The 18,680-nt window shown below is 36.5% G+C and overlaps 1 protein-coding gene across 1 annotated transcript; it reads left to right on the top strand.

The window, feature by feature from the left end:
• Positions 1-9: 9 nt before the first annotated feature.
• LOC111329918 (uncharacterized) lies at positions 10-16,844 on the top strand. Its single transcript, XM_022934684.2, has 21 exons — positions 10-214; positions 313-359; positions 1,460-1,559; positions 2,027-2,089; positions 2,288-2,353; positions 2,899-3,009; positions 4,834-5,092; positions 6,097-6,285; positions 7,249-7,348; positions 8,020-8,131; positions 8,429-8,575; positions 10,076-10,158; positions 10,869-10,944; positions 11,268-11,372; positions 11,821-11,988; positions 12,647-12,924; positions 13,171-13,306; positions 14,332-14,442; positions 14,836-14,948; positions 15,521-15,566; positions 16,223-16,844. Exons 1-21 carry the CDS (start codon positions 158-160, stop codon positions 16,457-16,459), a joined length of 2,604 nt encoding a protein of 867 aa, XP_022790419.2. The 5' UTR covers positions 10-157; the 3' UTR covers positions 16,460-16,844.
• Positions 16,845-18,680: the final 1,836 nt, after the last annotated feature.

The raw sequence follows: 18,680 nt of genomic DNA, 5'->3' as shown, positions 1-18,680 counted from the left end.
AAGTGCCGATCCAAGCCGATCTTAACCGAAGAGTCTTTATTCCGAACCAGTCTCGCCGCGTCGAAGAATAGGGATATCAATGAAAACACAGAAGTTCTTGTCAATATACCGGAGAGATTATCTATATAATGGAGTAATTATTACTAATTCCAGCTAAATGGATGAGTTTTGTGATAGAAAACCTTCAGAGGAAGATCTGCTCGGCTGTTGGGAGGTAACAGCAAATCCCAGACGTATTATTACCACAAAAATTCAAGATTGGTTTCAGTTTTGCTGACATAAATCATTTATCTTGTCAATAATCGTTTTCAGATAGTGTCTTGCAAACTACAAGAAGAGAGCTATCCAGACGTCGAAGGGTAAGTTTCTATTAATTTCTGTAAAATATAGTGATTTGAATTGTCCTCATTCCATTTTCTGTCTGTGAGCATGAATTTTTCTTGGTGATATGGTACGTTTAATTTTGTCGGCTTCGATTCTAGTTTAGTTTCTTACGTTTATGTCCGTCGCAATACTTCAACAAGCTGTAAAATTTTTTTGGGGGATGTTGTCAAACATCCAGCTCTGCAGCGTTAGTTTGATGCAGTAGTTCATTGCTTTATTTTTAGAGGTGGACTGTGCATCTTTAGAGCTAACAGCATAAGTTAATATTAAAATGATTAATTTTATGCCACTATATTATTTTTGACCATTTTTGTAATTTTTAAAATACAGCTCTATCCAACGAATAAGGACACATCCTGGGAAGTTGCCATGAAACTCAGTCATAATTTAAGAATGGAAATTTTGGGGAGCAAATCTAATTGAAACATATCGCAGAATTGAAAAATTATTAAAACTGCAGTAACATTATTGAAACAGCAGAAAGGTACCTCACTTCACTCTGGCTTGTCTTATGAGAAAATTTAGATCTGTATTCAAGCTAAGTGACCCAGCCAGTGGGAGCTTGTCTTGGTTTCCTCAGCAAGAAGTAACAAGGAGAATTATTGTTCCCTCCCTGGATGGGATGCTAGTCCCTTGCAAGCTATTACCCCCCCCCCCCCCAGCATTTAATCAGATTTCCCTGTTAATTTGCTGGTGTAAATTTATATTCCTGGGTGGAGAGAGGCACTTTGTGAGAAGATTTTTTTACCCAAGAACACAGCACATTGACAATTGCCAGATCTTGAACTGAGAATTCTTAACCTGGAGTCGATCACACTTAAGATCTCCCACTATCTGCTATTACTTAAAATGTGAAGCAATTTCTCGTCGAGATCATTTTTCAGTAACTTATAATAATATAATTAGGCAGTCAGTCATTTATAATCATGCATATTTTAATTCCCTGCTATCTAAAACTGTGTCTTGTTTCCCTGTGCTCCAGGATATTTCTGTAAGTTTTTTTTTATTAAAAATATTTAAATTTTGCATAATTTTAAATCTCTGTTTAGGATTGATGATCTGTTTCCTTTTCCAGGGTAAAGTTTAGTTTAGAGGAAGGTGGTGATCTGAACTGGAGTGTGCCACCAAGATCAGAACAAGATGCACTTCCTTTCTTTTCTTGTGAAACATTTGTGGTAAGAGGAATTTAGACAAGTTAATTTTTGTAAGCTTTGGGATTGAATACTACAAATTAAAGTAACACCCCTGAAGTGTTTTTCCACAGGATGATATGGAGATTCTCTTTGGTAATTAAAACAAATTGCTTCCAAATTGTAATGCAATTTTTGATGTAGTAGTGTTATTTTTCATACTGTTTACAAAGTAAATAACTGGACTCTATTTAAAAACAATTGTTAATGGGTATAAAACACCTGAAATTATTTTGGGTCAATCTTGAACTCGCATTTGTTAATTTTATTTTCATTTGTACCCCTGATATTATGATGTCATGAAGTCGCCGAAACATTGGGATATTATATCGCTTGTTTTACCTGTCTATGTATTACTAAATCTTTGTTAATACCAATTTTTTTAAATCGACACAAAATTGTTAATGAATTGTTACATGGGACAAACAGTCTTGCTTCTTTTTCTTGTGCAGGTTGATGGCTTTTCAGGGGAGTTGGTTTGTTATGGTAGCAATGTTGACAAAATTGCACTAAAAGTAAGTCAAAAGTAATAAATTGCTAAATTAGTACCCAGTGCTCTAGGCTAATTCCTTCCATTCTTTCTCCTTTGTTCTTCTTTTCTCTCCTTCGGCCCTTCTAGTGTTGCATTTTGCATGCATGTTTCTGTAGTTTCTTTGTAAAGTTCCTTTTTGTTCTCATTCCCTTTCAATTTTTCTGTAATTTTTCCTCTCTAGTGTTCACTTGAAGCAAACCAGCTGGTCTTGTGTTATGACAGACATTTAAAGTTGTGCTGTCAAAAGGTAAAAATATGTTTGAATTAAAGCTGTGCATTAAGTGTTTCCTGACTAACAAAAAATTAACACTAGAAATGTAAAACCAAATTCCTGGTGTGTAAAATAATGAATTCAGAATGAGCACCAAATTAACAAGAACAATTAAATAATAATTTCATCCACTAATGGTTTCTCAGAGACCACTACAATGAGATGTATATAATCAGCAAAATGAGATAGAAGTACTTTAGCTAGAAAGTACAGAAACTATAATAACTATATACACTTTCAGTTCAGTGCAGTACAGCTCTCCTTAGAGAATGACACATCATTATTTATCATGAGTAATAACTTTTCAGAAATTGGTCAAAGGTGGCACTCTAAAAAGAAAATTAATGATCATTTATTAGTCTTATTATTTTCTGCTCTATTCTTAAGTTCTACTGAAGGTTATGATAGCTGCTGTAATACTTAAATAGTTGTGGCAAATTATTTTGTGGTGGAGTCCTATTTATCTTTTCATTTGCATGAACTTTTAATTGATTTTTCAAATACGTGTGTTTTCAACCTAGGTGGATCAAGTAGACTCTACAAATCTTTCACAAGGTCCATATTCCTTACTTTCTGCATTGAAGGAGGGCTTTTTCACAGATATCACCCTTACTTCCAGTAATGGTGAAAAGGTGATTCATTAATTATCTATTTGAACAGCATATTCAATATCAGCTATTAGTAAAAACTGGATCATTGGATAATGCAATTCAAGACTTTTTATTGGCGTAGCCATTATGGTATATGAGCCAATATACCCGTCCATAATCTAATATCTGTACATTGTAATATCCGGTTTCTTCTTACAAAATAAAGTCGAGAAGATTTGTCTAATATCTTGGGCGCGTTTTTTTTTAATAAAACAATTATTATATGGCTGTGTCCCACAAGGACTGGGAACTACAGAATTCATGAATTTGATTGGCTGAAATCAATATTGAAAGTGGTCTAGATTTTCCCGTCTAGACCGGCATCTAGATCGGTCTAAAAAAAAAGTTAAAGAATATAAAATGTTCTGTTGCTTTTCTAGACAGCCATATAATAAACATCTTATTAACCGAGCTAGGTCGGTCTGTATGGGAGAATCTTGACCTCGGTCAAGATTCTCCCATACAGACCTCCCGCTCGGTTAATAAGAACTAATTATAAGCAAACTGCTCTTAGTAGAGTACAAATAATGCTTTATTCTGAAAGCAGAAATATCACACCATATTATAAAATTATATGGACAGTTGGTTGATTTGTACATGTACAAACCTGTTTAACTGGTTTGCTGCACTCATCAATTTGCTTTGCTCTTATGAGAAGTAAGCATAGAATAATAGCAGTTGGATGATTTAACTTATTACAGATTTTGGTGTGTCAGTAGCACTAGTGCTGAATGTTTCTACTTGTTTCTATTTTGACCTGCCCTAATTGGGCTCGTCAAAATACCTCACAACTTGTAAGAATACTCAGCAGTACTATGCAACAAAATGTCTAATGAGATATATTAAACCTATTTTATGTAAACCTAATTTCATATCTGCATTCTGGCAAGCTTTAATGTCAATGGACCAAATATAAGGTCATTGCTTTTTGCATTTTAAACAAATAGGTGCTGACCAGAAAGGTGTTAGTAGTGGGAACTAGAAATTAATAAGTTATTTTAACTTCTAGCTGCTGTCTGCATCTCAAAAACATTTGTGTTTGAGCTTCCTATTATAATTTTCTTGACCCAGAAATGTTTTAAATCATCTTAAACTTTCTTGCATCATCAGATTTCTTTGTCAGTTCATAATTAATTGCAATTAATGTTTTTACATTAAATAAACAGATTTATATCCTGGGAAGCAGTATTTGAATGTTAGTTACCTTCAAGTTAGATTTGTGTTTCAGTCAAAGCTGGGGTAGTTCTTTTGCCAGTCAGTATAATGTGGTAAACTGTGGATCAAGAGGTATTTTGTTTGATGATCTCTGACTGGTGTCATGGTATTGTGTCCTAATTAATAGGAAACACACTTCACCCTTAAACTCCCAGAAGTGATTAAGTTATCAGTTATAGTTGGAGTCTTGATCTAGCATCAAATTCTTGAAACTAATTTACAAGGAAATGTGTAGCAGCTAGAGGGGAGAATTACAATTCAGATTTTGGGAGTTTAAGGGTAAATCCTCGCTGTACCTATTTTTACTGTGGAGTTTGATTGAGAGCCCACAAGCAACGAGGGAAGCTTGAGCTGTTAGTGATTGGAACTACCAACAAATGACTCGCATCTGGTTTGGAAATAGGGCAGAAATACTCCACAGTGATTCATGGTGCAGAAACTGTGACAAGCTGTGGCATTAAAGAGCCACTGAGCTTGCAATATATCTGATATATTAACAAATTAAAGCCATGATAAAAATAGATGATTCATCTATTTTTATCATGGCTTTAATTTGTTATTAAAAATCTTAATTTTTGCATTGTTTTTTAGTTCCAAGCCCACAAGACAGTCCTTTCTTGTCTCTTTACTGGAGTTAATATGTGGGACAAAATTCCTCCTCTCTTGGAAAATCAGCCATCAGATGTGCTTGGAGCACTGTTGCATTACTTGTACTCCAGTTGTTTGCCAGCTAACATCTCAGATAGCATGGCAAAAGAGCTTCTAAAAATTTCCAAGTTGAATGGGAAGGATATTGGACATTTAGGCAAGCTGTGCACTGAGTATCTTGAAGCAACAGCTGTGAAAAATAGTGAGTTACTGATGATGTTTAAAAAATTTTATGTTAGATTTATAATTATACTGTGTGAGTTTGGAGAATTTGGTGTTGGATCAACTAATAATCCCTCAATCTACAAGTTTTAGGTTTAAGAGCTTGATCAATAATATGTAGAAGTCACAGTCACTGATTTTGCCTTTAATTTACAGAAAATTTGGGTGAGGCATTTGAGCACAATTTTTGCCATAGGGGGCAGGAATTTAAACAAACCAATCTTCAAAAGTGCCAAGCGGGAGGGGGGGAGTTACCTGGGGGAGGGGATGTTGAAAGCTTGAAATTGATTAATGCATATAAATAACTTACCATCTTGAGTACTTTAACCCATTAATGGCCGCAGCTTTCGTGGAAAATTGTGTTTTGAAGCTAGTCGAGCAGATTTCGGGTCACTGTTATGGTTTTAAAAGCTCAAACTTACTAAAAACCCCTTGACAGCTCGTACACTCGACGGCCTTTCGATCCAAATGCAAAATGGCGGCCTGAAAATCTCAGGCACGCGCAGAAAGCAAAATTTCCCGCTTATGACTTTTACTTTTCTCTCTTTCTCCCGCCTTTTTTTCCCCTCTCCTTGCCTGAAGTTTCTCCTCACTTGCTGGAAATTTAGTAGGCTTCATTTTGGTGTAGAGATTTTTCAGAAACTACTCATTATTTTCAAAACACATGCTCAGAAAGGTAGGTGGGTAATGGAACAAGATTTTCGTCCAGATTTTCAGGTCAAAGTTACATGGTTTTTTGGCTATTTCTCCAATCTCCTTCACTCAATTGCGCTCATTCTGGTATCATTTGTAAGATATTTTCAACCTGTTCAAGTACAGGCTCAAATTCGTGCTCCAGGGTTAAAAGTGATGACGTCACAAGACGTAGAAAGGGTGTGGGTCCCCATGGGCGCATACGGGTGCACTGGACGTCAATAGGTTAATATTGTATCCCAGATCTGCTGCTAAGAATTACCACTGACAGTGACTTCCTTTATTTTGCAGGGATCAAAAGTCTTCTGAGTGACTTATATACTATATTGGAATACATTTTACAAACATCAGAATCTTTAGCCTCAGAATTCCATCGTGATAGAACAAGTAATGGAACTGTCAGCACTGAAAATGGATTTAGAATAGATCCTCCGAAGATTGTCAAAGCCACCAAAACATCACTGAGGCAACTGTCAATAGGTAAATAATTTAGATAACAGCACTATTATAGTTTGTCGTAGTGACTGAGCAGCTCCTCAAGGAGGATGTCTTGAGTTGATTTTTGCTAACAAAGTGGAGGGTCACAGGAAGAAAGAAAACAGAGGGAGCTCTTTCTGAAACTCCATGTTTCATATCTCAAACCCCTCAGAATTAGTCCATGTTTTGATCGGTATGGGCGTGGTCACTGTGCCATTGATGTGGTACTCCTAATATGATAATATGTTCTGTATTTGATCTGGTACCTAGCATACATGGGGGGGGGGGGGGGGGGGTAACATATAACTCCAGAGGGTTAAGTTAAGGGGTATCCTGATCCTGTTTCAGTCACAAGTTTTAGAAAAAGTTATCTGTCACACAATATTAATGAATAAAGGCTGATAGTTTCTAAAGAAACTATTTGGGGCTGCATCAGTGGGGGTAACGAAATAATTTGAATATATCAACAAAGTTGAAATGGTAAATTGGCCACCGTTACGACTATAAAAGCTGACGTTTTGAGCGTTAGCCCTTTGTCGTCGCTCCGACGAAGGGCTAACGCTCAGAACATCAGCTTTTATAATATTATAAAGGTGGCCAATTTACCATTTCAACTTTGTTGACATACACAATATTAATGCTTTAAACAGTTTTTCATGCATCACAACTTTAAAACGGAAAACTTCAAATCCCACTTTACCTTGCTTTTCCATAAAATTCATGTGTCACACAGAAAGTTTGGGCTATTGAGCAAAAACCACTTGATGAGTCAAAACTTTGCTTACAGTACTAACATGACACAATTATCAATGATGTCCAAAGATGTAGTCTACTTTTTCCTTCCATTCATTATAGAACCGTTAAGATTGGAGGTTTGAAATAAACAGACCAAGGCGATTTGGAATAAGAGAAAGTGAACTGAAATTTTTTTTTATTGACATGTCTCTGTTATCCTATTTATGCCAGGAATGTTGAAGTTCATTTTGCTCTGTGACATTTTTACCAAACACAAGTCTGACCTGTCAAGAGAAGAGAGGCAAGATATTATTCAGCACTGTTGGAAAAGGTATGAGATGGAACAATTTCCAACATTTAGAATCTTTTGTTTATTGCTGAACATCTGCAGAAATGCAAAATGTTGAAATGTTGTTACATCAATGCAAAGCACTCTTTGGCGCAGAGAGTGAGAAACTTATCCTTTGTATTTTATGGCAAATTTGCTAGCTGGCTGACAGCATGAACCAAGAAAATGTTTCATTCTGCGCTTGGTTACATGGCTCATTTAGTTGATTGATTATTCATCGATGTGAAGGCACTAGGGTAATAATTATGTAACTATCCTCATGGCTTGTTTTTCATTTTCTGCTTACTGAAGTTTTATTTGATTTTGTATTCAATCCATGTAGCTCTTGTTGGTTAGTATTATATTGTATTCTTTGATTGTTTTTATTATTTGTTAGGTTTTATTTCAAATAGTGTATATCTTGGCTTGGTTTATGTTTTTTCCTTTGGTTCTGTGTCTGTTGCAGTTTTCTTAAAGTGCTTTGTTTTGTATCAATTCATTTGGTTCTGTACAATTTGAAAATAAATAAGCCAGTGCATGCACATGAAGGTATGAGTTACATATTAATGTATTGTACACTAGTCTTATTTTCTTTTTCTAAAATCAATCACTGACTCTGCTATAACTGTGCTCCTGTAGAGTGTAACATGACAAAATGCTTTTTCACCTCTTAGGTTGCCTTGTTTTGTGGAACTAGTGGAAAAATTTTTGACAGTTTTCCAAGGTGCTTTATCTGGACTCAATGACTCTGAGAGGGAAGAGATGGCCTTGCATCTCCTTCCAGAGGTTTGTGAATTTGGAATGTAACATTTAAGCATGGAAAAGAAAAAGAAAGAAAAAAAAAAAGAAACCCTTGGAAACTGAGGGAGGCAATCTGCAATTGATTTTAGCCTTCCTTTTCCTCTTTCCCCAGAAACTGAGTAAAGAACAGGTTGTTTCAGGATCAATAGGCTCAATTGTGTGTAGACTTTGCCTTTTATGGACTTGTGTTATACTTATACAAGGGTTTAGGAAGATGTTTTTAAAAGAAGGGGGCACTCTACTATTTCCCATCACTCAGTCATGTTCTTTTTTTGTTTATAGATTGAGAAGATTTGGTTGACATCCACTCAGCTGGGAAGTGATGCCAATTGTGCTCTGGAGACAATCACACGGAAAGTAGACAAAGATCACAAATCAAAAACACATCTTCCAAAGATGGCAACTTCATTAAGCAGAACACTCAGAAATGTGGGTAAACACAAAGTATATATTGATTGTTAACTACTGGTAACTCAATTCGGAAAAAAAAATCAACTAGTTGTGAAAAGGGAATTTTAGTTTTAACTTTTATCATGTACCTTGGTGGCATAAACCATTCAAATCTCATGACTTGCATTATGCAATAATCAGGTTTAGATAGAGGATGTCGTGTGGCTATGCTCACTCTTTGTGTGGCTATAATTAATTTTCATGTATATTGTCAGTGAGATATCTTTTGGAATGGGTATGTTTTAATAGACAACGCCACCCACTATAATGTTTTAATGTGTCCTACTAAATATTCTGAGTAAGTACTGTAAGTTCTGTAAACTTACAGTGTGGACTGAGGAGAGGAGGTAAGTAAGATGTTTGTTTCATTTCTAATATAATTTTACATATCATATATAATATTTTTTCCATGACTTGTAAATAATAATATTAATAATAATAATAATAATAATAATAATAATAATAATAACAACTTTATTTAACGAGGGTAACACATGACAGTAATTCAACTGATGAACTTGTGGCCCTCAAATAAATCAAAGAAAGATTTTAAATAAACATAAAGAGCATGAAAATCCCCACTGGCAGGAGGCAGACCAGTAGGCTATTTACAGAGCGCAGCCAAAGAGTTGAGCTCAGGGCAACCGAGAACAAATCCAGCGAGTAGTAGGGTGAAGGACTCAAACGCGGGCCACCGGATTACAAATCCAGCACCCTAACCACTTGGCCACGCTGCCTCCTAAATTTCGTTTATTCATAATTATTTTTATTAAAAACTGGATCATTGGATAATGCAATTCAAGACTTTTTATTGGCTTAGCCATTATGGTATATGAGCCAATATACCATAATCTACAAATATGATAAGTGTACGCGTGAGCTTAATTTTAAAAGGGAGCTAAAAAATTTCTTCTTACAAAATAAAGTCGAGAAGATTTGTCTAATATCTTGGGGGCATTTTTAATAAAACAATTGTTCCACTCACACTTGTTGGATATGAGATGATTATAGCCAACTCAGCGCTACGCACCTTGTTGGCTATCTATTATCTCATATCCAATTGCGCGGTCGTGGAATAATTGTTAAATAATTCAATTCTGTGTGTGTGTGTGTGTACACATGTGTGTGTGTGTCCCGACCTTAATATAATTGTAATTCATTCTATGTAATTTGGCTTCCGAGCCTTGTTAACCTTCTAGTTATTTTAGGAAGCCAACACCCTCTTAGTTTTAATTTTTTATTTGATGTTAATTTAATCTTCTCAAGAATAAGGGTGAATAAAGTTGTTGTTGTTATGTTTGTTTTATCTCTGGGTTGAAATAAAAGAGGAGATTTCAATTGAACGTAGACTTTTGAATTTAGCAGGTGGTACAGTGAAATACAGCCTGCTAAATTGACCAATCCAAGTTCACATACTAACTGAGAGATGTAATAAAAGAAATAATAATTTGATTTGTATTAAATTTGTTTAATCTTCAGGCAGTCCACCTTAGAGAAGTTATTACACTTAAAAGATTTCATGATAAGGTCTCATCATCGCTCATGTTTCTGTTGCAAAAAAGGTGAGAAAAATATTTGTCACTAGGTCTGGCCCTACATTCTATTAAATGGTATAATATTTATTGACCAAAAGCTAAGTTCCATCACATCTGATTATTCTTATCTGGGAGTAGAGCATGGATCCTGTTTCAACAGAAAGCCTTCTCATTCCAAATTCTTTGCAAACCTTGTTTAATGTGAGCTGAACCCATATAAAACTCAACTTTAAACCACAATCTGTTTTAAAATTGACAATTTTTTCTCCCCTGGTAATCATTAAATATAATTATAAATATTATTTGTAGTTATTCAGTTAAAATAAAACTCAACGGAAAAAAACGACGTTCCGGACTCAATTCGTGCAAAGATTTTTAATTAGCTTCTGATTATACTTTCTCTTTGTATGTTTTTGTTGTCCAATAACGCCAGCTAAATATTTTATACTTCTTGTATGCATATATATATATAATATATATATATATATATATATATATATATATATTATATATATATATCTATATCATTGTTTCAGTTCTACCATTCACTTGAAAATGACCGAAGTATGGTCAAAACGTCATTTTTTACCGTTGATTCTTATGGTCAAAATTATTGTAACTATTGTATTTATTACTTTTTGTTATAATTATTATCATCGTTATTACTGCCATTATTTTAAGAAGTATCTGAATTCTCGATCAGTCTCATCTATGTCCACATTTTTTTATGGTTTCAGGGGGGATTTTACTGCTTTATCAGAAGAACAGAAACTGAGGTCTGTGTTAAAGACCATGGATAATATGACGTTAGAGGTGGGTAATAATATCTCTGTCCTGCTAGAAGTGACCACTGTATCAGTAATGTGGGCATACTGCGTGACAGGACTGAGGAATGGCTTAATGGCGGGAAAGGTGACGCAACAGTGATACAGGTAGAGGTGGCTTGAAGGAGAGGGGCTGGGGAAGACCGATGGTTCGGTGAAGGGGGAGGGGTGGGGGTGGGGCTGTTTAGGGGTGCAGTCACATGATATACGCTGGGATTCTATTGCAACCAATCAAAGTTTTAGAAGTTAATTGTCAGTGGAAGCATTTGTTGATGAAGCACATGGAAGTATTTTTTTTTTCTATCAATGCAGATACCAGATCATATTCACACTCTTCATAAATTTCCAAGAATATTTGAGAAAAAGATGCCATGGAAGCAGTGGAAGTATTTGTGTAAAGAGTGGACGTCATTTGTGGTAAAAATTGGTCGATCTATATCCAGTCATTTGATATAAATTGACAACTCTTGTCTCATAAGTTGAACTTTCGACGTTTCGGTGCTTAATAACTGACCTTACAACACACCAAAATAGAGCAAAAACGGCTTAAGCTAACGCTGTATTTCTGGCCATGACAGTTTCACTCCTCGGGAAAACTTGTACACTCTGTACTTAGTGAAGAACAATCATCAAGGATATCCTTTAAGGAAAACTTACTGAAGTTTAATTTCACCTTCTAAAGTTTTGGCGATAATTTGTCTTGTCAGCTCATTTGTACTAGCAAATTCCATCCCTAAAAAGTATTTTGTTGCAAACCTCGCAAGTCGGTTTTTGAATGTGGGGCTTGTTATTGTCACAAAGTTCTCCCGTTTCATATGGGCAGTGATTTTGTAACTTTTGTACCCAAACTTCTTTATTTTCGCAGAGTCTTAGTTTACGAAAAGTGTTAGCAAACAAGGATATTCTTGAGCCGGTGGTAGAACAGACCATTACGTTAGTTCATGAAGACCAGTTTACCAATCTTGCTCAGGAACTTGGTTTCCGAAAGGAGGGTTTTATTGAGGACAAAGAGGAGGACATAACTCGCGAAAAGGTTGTTTTTAACGGAAAATCGCTCTTCACTGATATAAAATTTCCTTGATACCTGAGAAAATTGAGCGGGAACATGTACAAAACATGACGATTGTAGAACAGTCATTAAAATTCACAACCTCGTTACCCGGACCTTTTCCCGCCCCACCCCTAACTAAGGAAAAAGGCCCTGGAAACGAGATTGCAAAATTCCCTCCGCTCAGTCTCGCGAAGTTTAAAGTTTTGTGAAGTGAGGGGTTGGGGGAGATCTAGAACTGTTCCTGTTTGTTCCAACTGAAAATCATGTGATTTCTTATTCTTGCAATTATTATTTTACATGCACTATGGGTGCAACAGGAATAGGTTAAACTCTGTAGATGAACAGTAATTTTAAATCATTTGACTAAATTTCTCTTTTTGTGTGTTTCACAAACGCTGTAACATTTTATAAAGTCATTGATGATGGAGAAGTTTGTTCTTGAATAAAATCATTGTAATTAAATTAAATAAAACCTCTAAAAACTTCAAAACTGCATATTTTATGAGTTTTTAGATGTTATGTATGCATTTAAGAACGTTCTGGCGTCGAACTCTGCAATCAAATTTTCTCTTCGTCTCTTATTATAAGAAGATTTTTGTCGACAAAATAGCTTCTTTTAACTCATTTCTCTTTCTTGTAGAAGAGCAGAGGTCGCGTGGAGTCAGTGATAACTTGTCCACCCGCTGATAAGAGCCCGCTGGCTCAATCAATCAACCAGCTATTGATATCTGGAGCTCATTCAGACATGAAATTTATTTTTGACAAAACAGACTTATCTCATTACTCCGCGTGCACAGAGTGCAAAAGAATATGTGATCAGAACGTTATGGAAATTGCTGCCCACCGTGTTATTGTAGCTACGCGTTGTGATTGGTTCAGAAGAGCACTGCTGAGTGGTATGAAAGAATCTATAGAAAGGTATGGGGGTTTTGCTAAACCTCCCTTCATAAGGGAGCGATGCCTATCGTTTACATAAATTATTGTGCACTCTACTGGTTCGTGCGCGAAAAAGGAGTTTAAAAGTTTAACCTGGAAAGCAGTTGGTATAAATAAGAAGAGCAGTTTTTAATCGAGCTTGAAAATTAGCCAGATTGGGATTGGTTTTCTTATTTAGTGAAGTTTTTACCGAGTTACCAATAACAGGTACAATCTGTTGGTTTACAGGCGGATTTTGATTCCCGACACGAGTCCATGTTTGTTCAACAAGTTCCTTGGTTATCTGTACAGCGGTATTCTTGATACAGACAGCCTCAGCTTGGACGAGCTCGCCGAGATGATAGCATTGAGTGATAAGTACGAGGTAAGGGGTAAAATGCTTTTCTTCTCTGAACCACATTATTTTTCGTGTTTGAAACAATTGTTTCGTCTGAGCATTAGCGTAAACAGGGCTCATTTAGAATTTTCATTCCGTGGTTCGTATAGGAAAACAGAAGTCTCATTAGATAGAGCAGTTTTCAAATGAATGTCAAAAGTAATCTGGAATTGCTTGCTTTCTTTTTTTTTTTTACTTCGGTATGTTTGGTCCACAAAACCCGCGCTTCTTTCCTAACCAATCAGATTCAAACTAAAGCGAATCGCGACTTGTCCACACTCGTTTTCCCGCGCTTTTACGTCGAGTCTTAATTGGTTCTTTGTGATTTTTTCCTTGCTATGATTGGCAGTTGTGATATCTTTGGTTTTAGTTTTACCATAAATCGAAAAAAGCTCAACGAATTAATTAGCGATTCTCTTTAAAAATTCGTTGAAGTGAACGTGCACTTTTTTTTTTCTTTTGTTGTTTGACTCCAAAGAACCCTACAGTAAAGAGTTTTGCAGCATTTTGGTCACCTGTAGTCACTCTCTTGATTTTTCTCATTCATTTCTCTCTCGTGATCGATATAATTCAGTCGATGTAAACCCTAACAACTATCGATGATTTAAGTTGCCCTTGTAAATGAAATGGTGCCAGTCATTTCTTAAAATAGTCTCCAAAGGAAACAACCTTTTACATTAATGCTAACTTCTGTCTGGAATGCATAAGATTTCCTGAAGGTGTTTCTTGATCGCTTCGTGAACAGGTTTTTCTATGTTATTATTTATGGTTCCTGTTTTTTTGTAATTAAATCAACAGCAATTAAACATTTGGACCAATCTGTAGCTTGTTTTTCTTGCGGTAAAAAAATTAAGATAATTTTAAAACTATGCTTTCAAGTGCTCAAGGGGGAGAGCAGTCCGCTTTTCAGTGAGAACTCTCGGTCGCCCAGGAGTTTATTACCGGTATCTCTGTCTCTATTTTCCCTTGATTTCTGATAACTTTTTACAGAAAATTGGCGTTTTCATTTCCAGGTGGATTCTCTAAAAGAAATTTGTGAGGGAGTCTTTCTTAGAAACATCGACGGAGATAACGTTTTTCTATATCTTGGAATGGCGGAGCAGTATTCTGTGGCTCGTTTAAAGGTAGGAGACACGTAAAGCACTGAACCGGATTACTTGTGCCACACGGTTTACATATGTTTATGTTTAGAATTTGTGCAAAAGTTTTCCAAGTTCGTCAATTTTAATCGTTATCAATCTTTTCCAACCTTAACCATATTCGCTCCTTCGTAGTTTATTCATTTCATTGTGATGCTCCCTGTTTTCTTACTAAGCCAATAGTTTTTGGCTACTGGCGTGTTGAAATGAAGTTTGTATACCGCGAAAACAGTCGAGAATGTTGAGACCCTTGCGCTTAAAACTAAAAATTCCTTTACTTTGCATGGGCCACGATAAACCAATTCCCATTGTTTATATCGTACCATAACCCTAACTGAAGACGACTTACTCTTTTCTTTTTTTTGTATTTCTTGACAGGAAGAATCGTTTCACTACATAACGTTGCATCCTGAGGTCTTGGAATCAGAAATGTTTGAAGAACTCCCGGCGACTCTGAAACAAAGTATCGAAGACAGAATTCGTCAAAGCATGTAAGTGAAATTTGCATACGAGACTTACTCTTACGTACCGCTATGAGTACCGTCTCTCCCCCAACACGATGCATTTATTTAGCGCACTCTCCATGTGAATATGCTCTAATGCACGTTACAACAGTTTGTGGGTTACTTTGGCCAGACTGCATTTTGGAAGAGAATTTGGCAGGTGTCCCTCAATTTAGGAATTTTTGGGAAGAAAGCCATAGGTACCGTTAGCTGAGTAGATAAAAGAGAAGACGCCTTTATTGTATCGACCTTGACAGAATTCTTCAAAGCATGTAAATAAATTCTGGTTGGGTACCGTTAGCTAAGTAGATAATGGAGAACACACCTTTATTGTATCGACCCTGCTTTACTTGTGACTCGCTCACAAAACGCACTTCAACCTTTATACCAATCAGATTCTACACAGAAATTCATAAAAACAGAGGTGATCTAAGAATAATCTAGAAGGGACTACTAAGACCCCAGTGGAGGGGAGGGGGGACTAAGTCTCTTCGGGTCATGCTCTTTTACTTGAGTCAGGTCGTTAGACAAACACATCGTATTCTTTTCTTGTCATTTAGGCGGCACGCTGAACCAATAACAGAGGAAGTACATCAGGCACTGGCTGTAAGTATGAACAAAATGTCTCCGAATGGACGTCACCCCCGCGTATTTCACTTTGTAAATCTGCATACGAGACTCACTCTTACGCCTGCCGGAGTGCCACTAAGAGTACCGTCTCTCCTCCAACATTGAAAGTCCGTATGAATTTGCTCTAATGCGCTTTACAATAGTTAATGGGATACTTTGGCCAGATTGTCTTGAGCAGTTAAAATTTTTGGAAGAGAAATTTGCAGGTGTGTCTCAATTTAGGAGTTTTTGGGAACAAGGCCAGACCACAACACCGGGAGCTACGTTCCCTACTCTTTACGAGAAGTGCGCATGTTTAAACGTCTCTTGCTAACCAGTAGGAGGAGACGAAGCCTACGGTTTTTCGTCCTCATCCGATAATACTCATTTCTAAATATCATAGCAAAGGCAGCACATTCTCCTCGGTTGTTTTAAGACCCTGAGTGTTGGTCTGGTCTGGATACTAGTCTTAAGTCATAGGTTCTCCCCCCCCCCCACTGGTTTTCATCACGTTTCTTAGGCGGTCAGCCATTACATATTTTTACTCCAGGGGGAGAGAGTCACTGTAAGGGTCGTGCGTCTTTTCTTCGGGTGAATTCCAGTGCGCTGATCATGAGGCCTCAGTTAGATAGTAAGTGTCTTTAAATCGACAGATTACCAGCCTAGAAGATTTCGAAGACCTGCTCGGGGATGATGTTGTTGAATATTTAGACGACAGCGATGATGGAAACGACGATGACGTCATGCCACGTGGTAACAGTCAAATAGAGCGTTGCATTGAGCAACTTCGTGATGTCCTTGGAGATGGTGTGCCGCGGAGAGAGCTAGTACGAGTGACTCTTGCGGCGGATTGTGATCCCAATAGAGCTCTTAACTTTTATTTCGCTTAACGTTTTAGAGTGCATTTGGACTGTGTGTCGTCAAGCGAAAACCAGTGGTGAATCGAAAAAAGAAAATTATCGAAGTAAACACTACAAACTTACTGAAGTGCGTTAAAACGTAAGAGTTTTGTTCACGAATGGTTTTAGACTTGCACCTGTTACGTTGAAAGGGCTACGCAAGTTGTTTGGCCATTTACAATTTCTTTTAAAAGATAAGTCGTTAAAATCTCAATTTTACTTTTTATACAATTTGAAAGATGGTGTTTTCTCTCCACTTTTCAAAACAATTCTTGTCCGCAGTTCGCGTAATTTAAATTTACTTTGGGTAGTCCATGAGAAGAAGGTAAAACTACTAGGCAAAACAAACGATGAAGCTTAAAGTGGCTGAACACAGTTTTTGGTGCCTGTGTTTCTTTCACCATTTTCTCTCAAACCCTTGATTTCTCGGTCGCCAAAACTGGCAGCAAGTTAACAACACAAACTTTGTTTTTGCGATAGTTAAGCTGACGAAGGTGCCGTTGCCATGGCGACATAAATAAATGTAAACAGGCCTATAAAATCGGTTTTGTTTATTTGTAGAAAATCTAGTCATTAGATTTTCTTTATAATTTGCACGCAACGAGCTTGTAACGGTACTCACAAGTTAACATCAATTTGCTAACAATTTAACCGAGAGATCTTTAATTATTCCTTGTTGAAGGTTCACTCGATTATCTAGAATTTCCTTTGTTAAAAATAATTTTTTTTAATACTCCATGTACTTATTTCGTGAATTATTTTCGTGCCAAATTTCGTGAAATTCTAATGAGTGGCTCTCAAGAAATAGGCATATTTCCGAGAAAGCAATTTTCCATTCAATCGCAATTTTTTCACTTACTACGGATACGCTGCATTTAACTGGGTTCTTTCGGTAACGACGAAAAAGCTGAGAATTGCTGGGTTCTTTGCATCGTTAATAATAAAAGATTTAAGCCTTCAGTACACTGCGCAACAATGGAGAAAAATAGCACAGACAGTGCGGATACGTGTTGAGTAAATAAAGTGACTGCTCTATCGACAAAATGTTTGTTTTTTGCAATCCTTGTGCGCGCGCTAAATTGCATCAACAAAAGCGCGCGCGAAAACTGTTCGGCCACCTTAATTTGAGAATCGGCACTAAGTGGTAACTTGGTGCGCGAGAGATTATGTAATGTACGTGGCGTAACTACTGCCGTATCGTAATCGTTGGTTCCTGTAGTTATCATATAAGGGGCAAAATTACTGAATCGTGATTGGTCAAGACAGAGGGCATTTTTTCTTAATTTTTGTAATTGCCCCGGGCAAAATTACTTGAAAATGATTGGCTGAAAATCGCTTAGTAACGGCTGCTGAGGTAAAGAAATTTGTTTGTTTTGTAACAATGGCGTCCCGTTTTGCGCGAGATCAATAAGAAAACATTTTGCCCCTCGTAAAATTAAGGATTAATATCACTTGTGTTTTCGGAAGTTTCAGAAATTGCCCTCGTCGCTACACGACTCGGGCAATTTCAGCAACTTCCGAAAACACGCGTGATATTAATCCTTAATCTTACTCGGCCCCGTGCGATTACCTATACAAATTCCACCCGTTTTAAAACCAGAAAGTTGTGAAGCGTTTGCAAGTAAACCTAACAACAGATGGATACGCGTAGGCGGGAACGAAAAAAAAAAAATTAAACAAATACAAAAATAGGAATTGCTTTTTGTTTAGAGAGATGAAGGCTAGCGGCCTGTTTTCTCTTTTTGTTGGCGTGCTTTGTGTCCACAGAGAAGCCGTAAAGCTACATACGTTGACAATGACAAATGACAAGTTTTTTCCCGGATAAAAGGATTAATAAAAGTGCCAAAACGTTTTGTCAAAACAGTGTTGACAGGCCTCCAAGACTCGAAAAGGTAATCGAAATATGGTCCAAATTTTAGCTAGGAAATCTTTACTCGATGTTAAAATTTTGTACCAAAAATTAAGAGGTAAATACGTGTAGATTTTATTTTACCCAAACTCGCCTGAGCTGTTATTCGATTTTTGTAAATTAAAAGTGCTGTGGGGTAAAACGCTGAATTCAAATGGTAATCAATAATTTTATAAAAAAGTTGCTATGTGGGACATTAGCGAGGACTTGGATTAAAACTAAATGATTCTTTTGTACAAAAAATATGCCTAATTTATAAGGGTAAATGCTGAAACTGTAATAATTAGGAAAATTAAATAAAAA

Source organism: Stylophora pistillata, chromosome 10, assembly GCF_964205215.1.
Source record: "Stylophora pistillata chromosome 10, jaStyPist1.2, whole genome shotgun sequence".
Classification (NCBI taxonomy): domain Eukaryota; kingdom Metazoa; phylum Cnidaria; class Anthozoa; order Scleractinia; family Pocilloporidae; genus Stylophora; species Stylophora pistillata.
The sequence above is the reverse complement of the archived record's forward strand: the minus strand, read 5'-3'. Positions and strand labels throughout refer to the sequence as shown.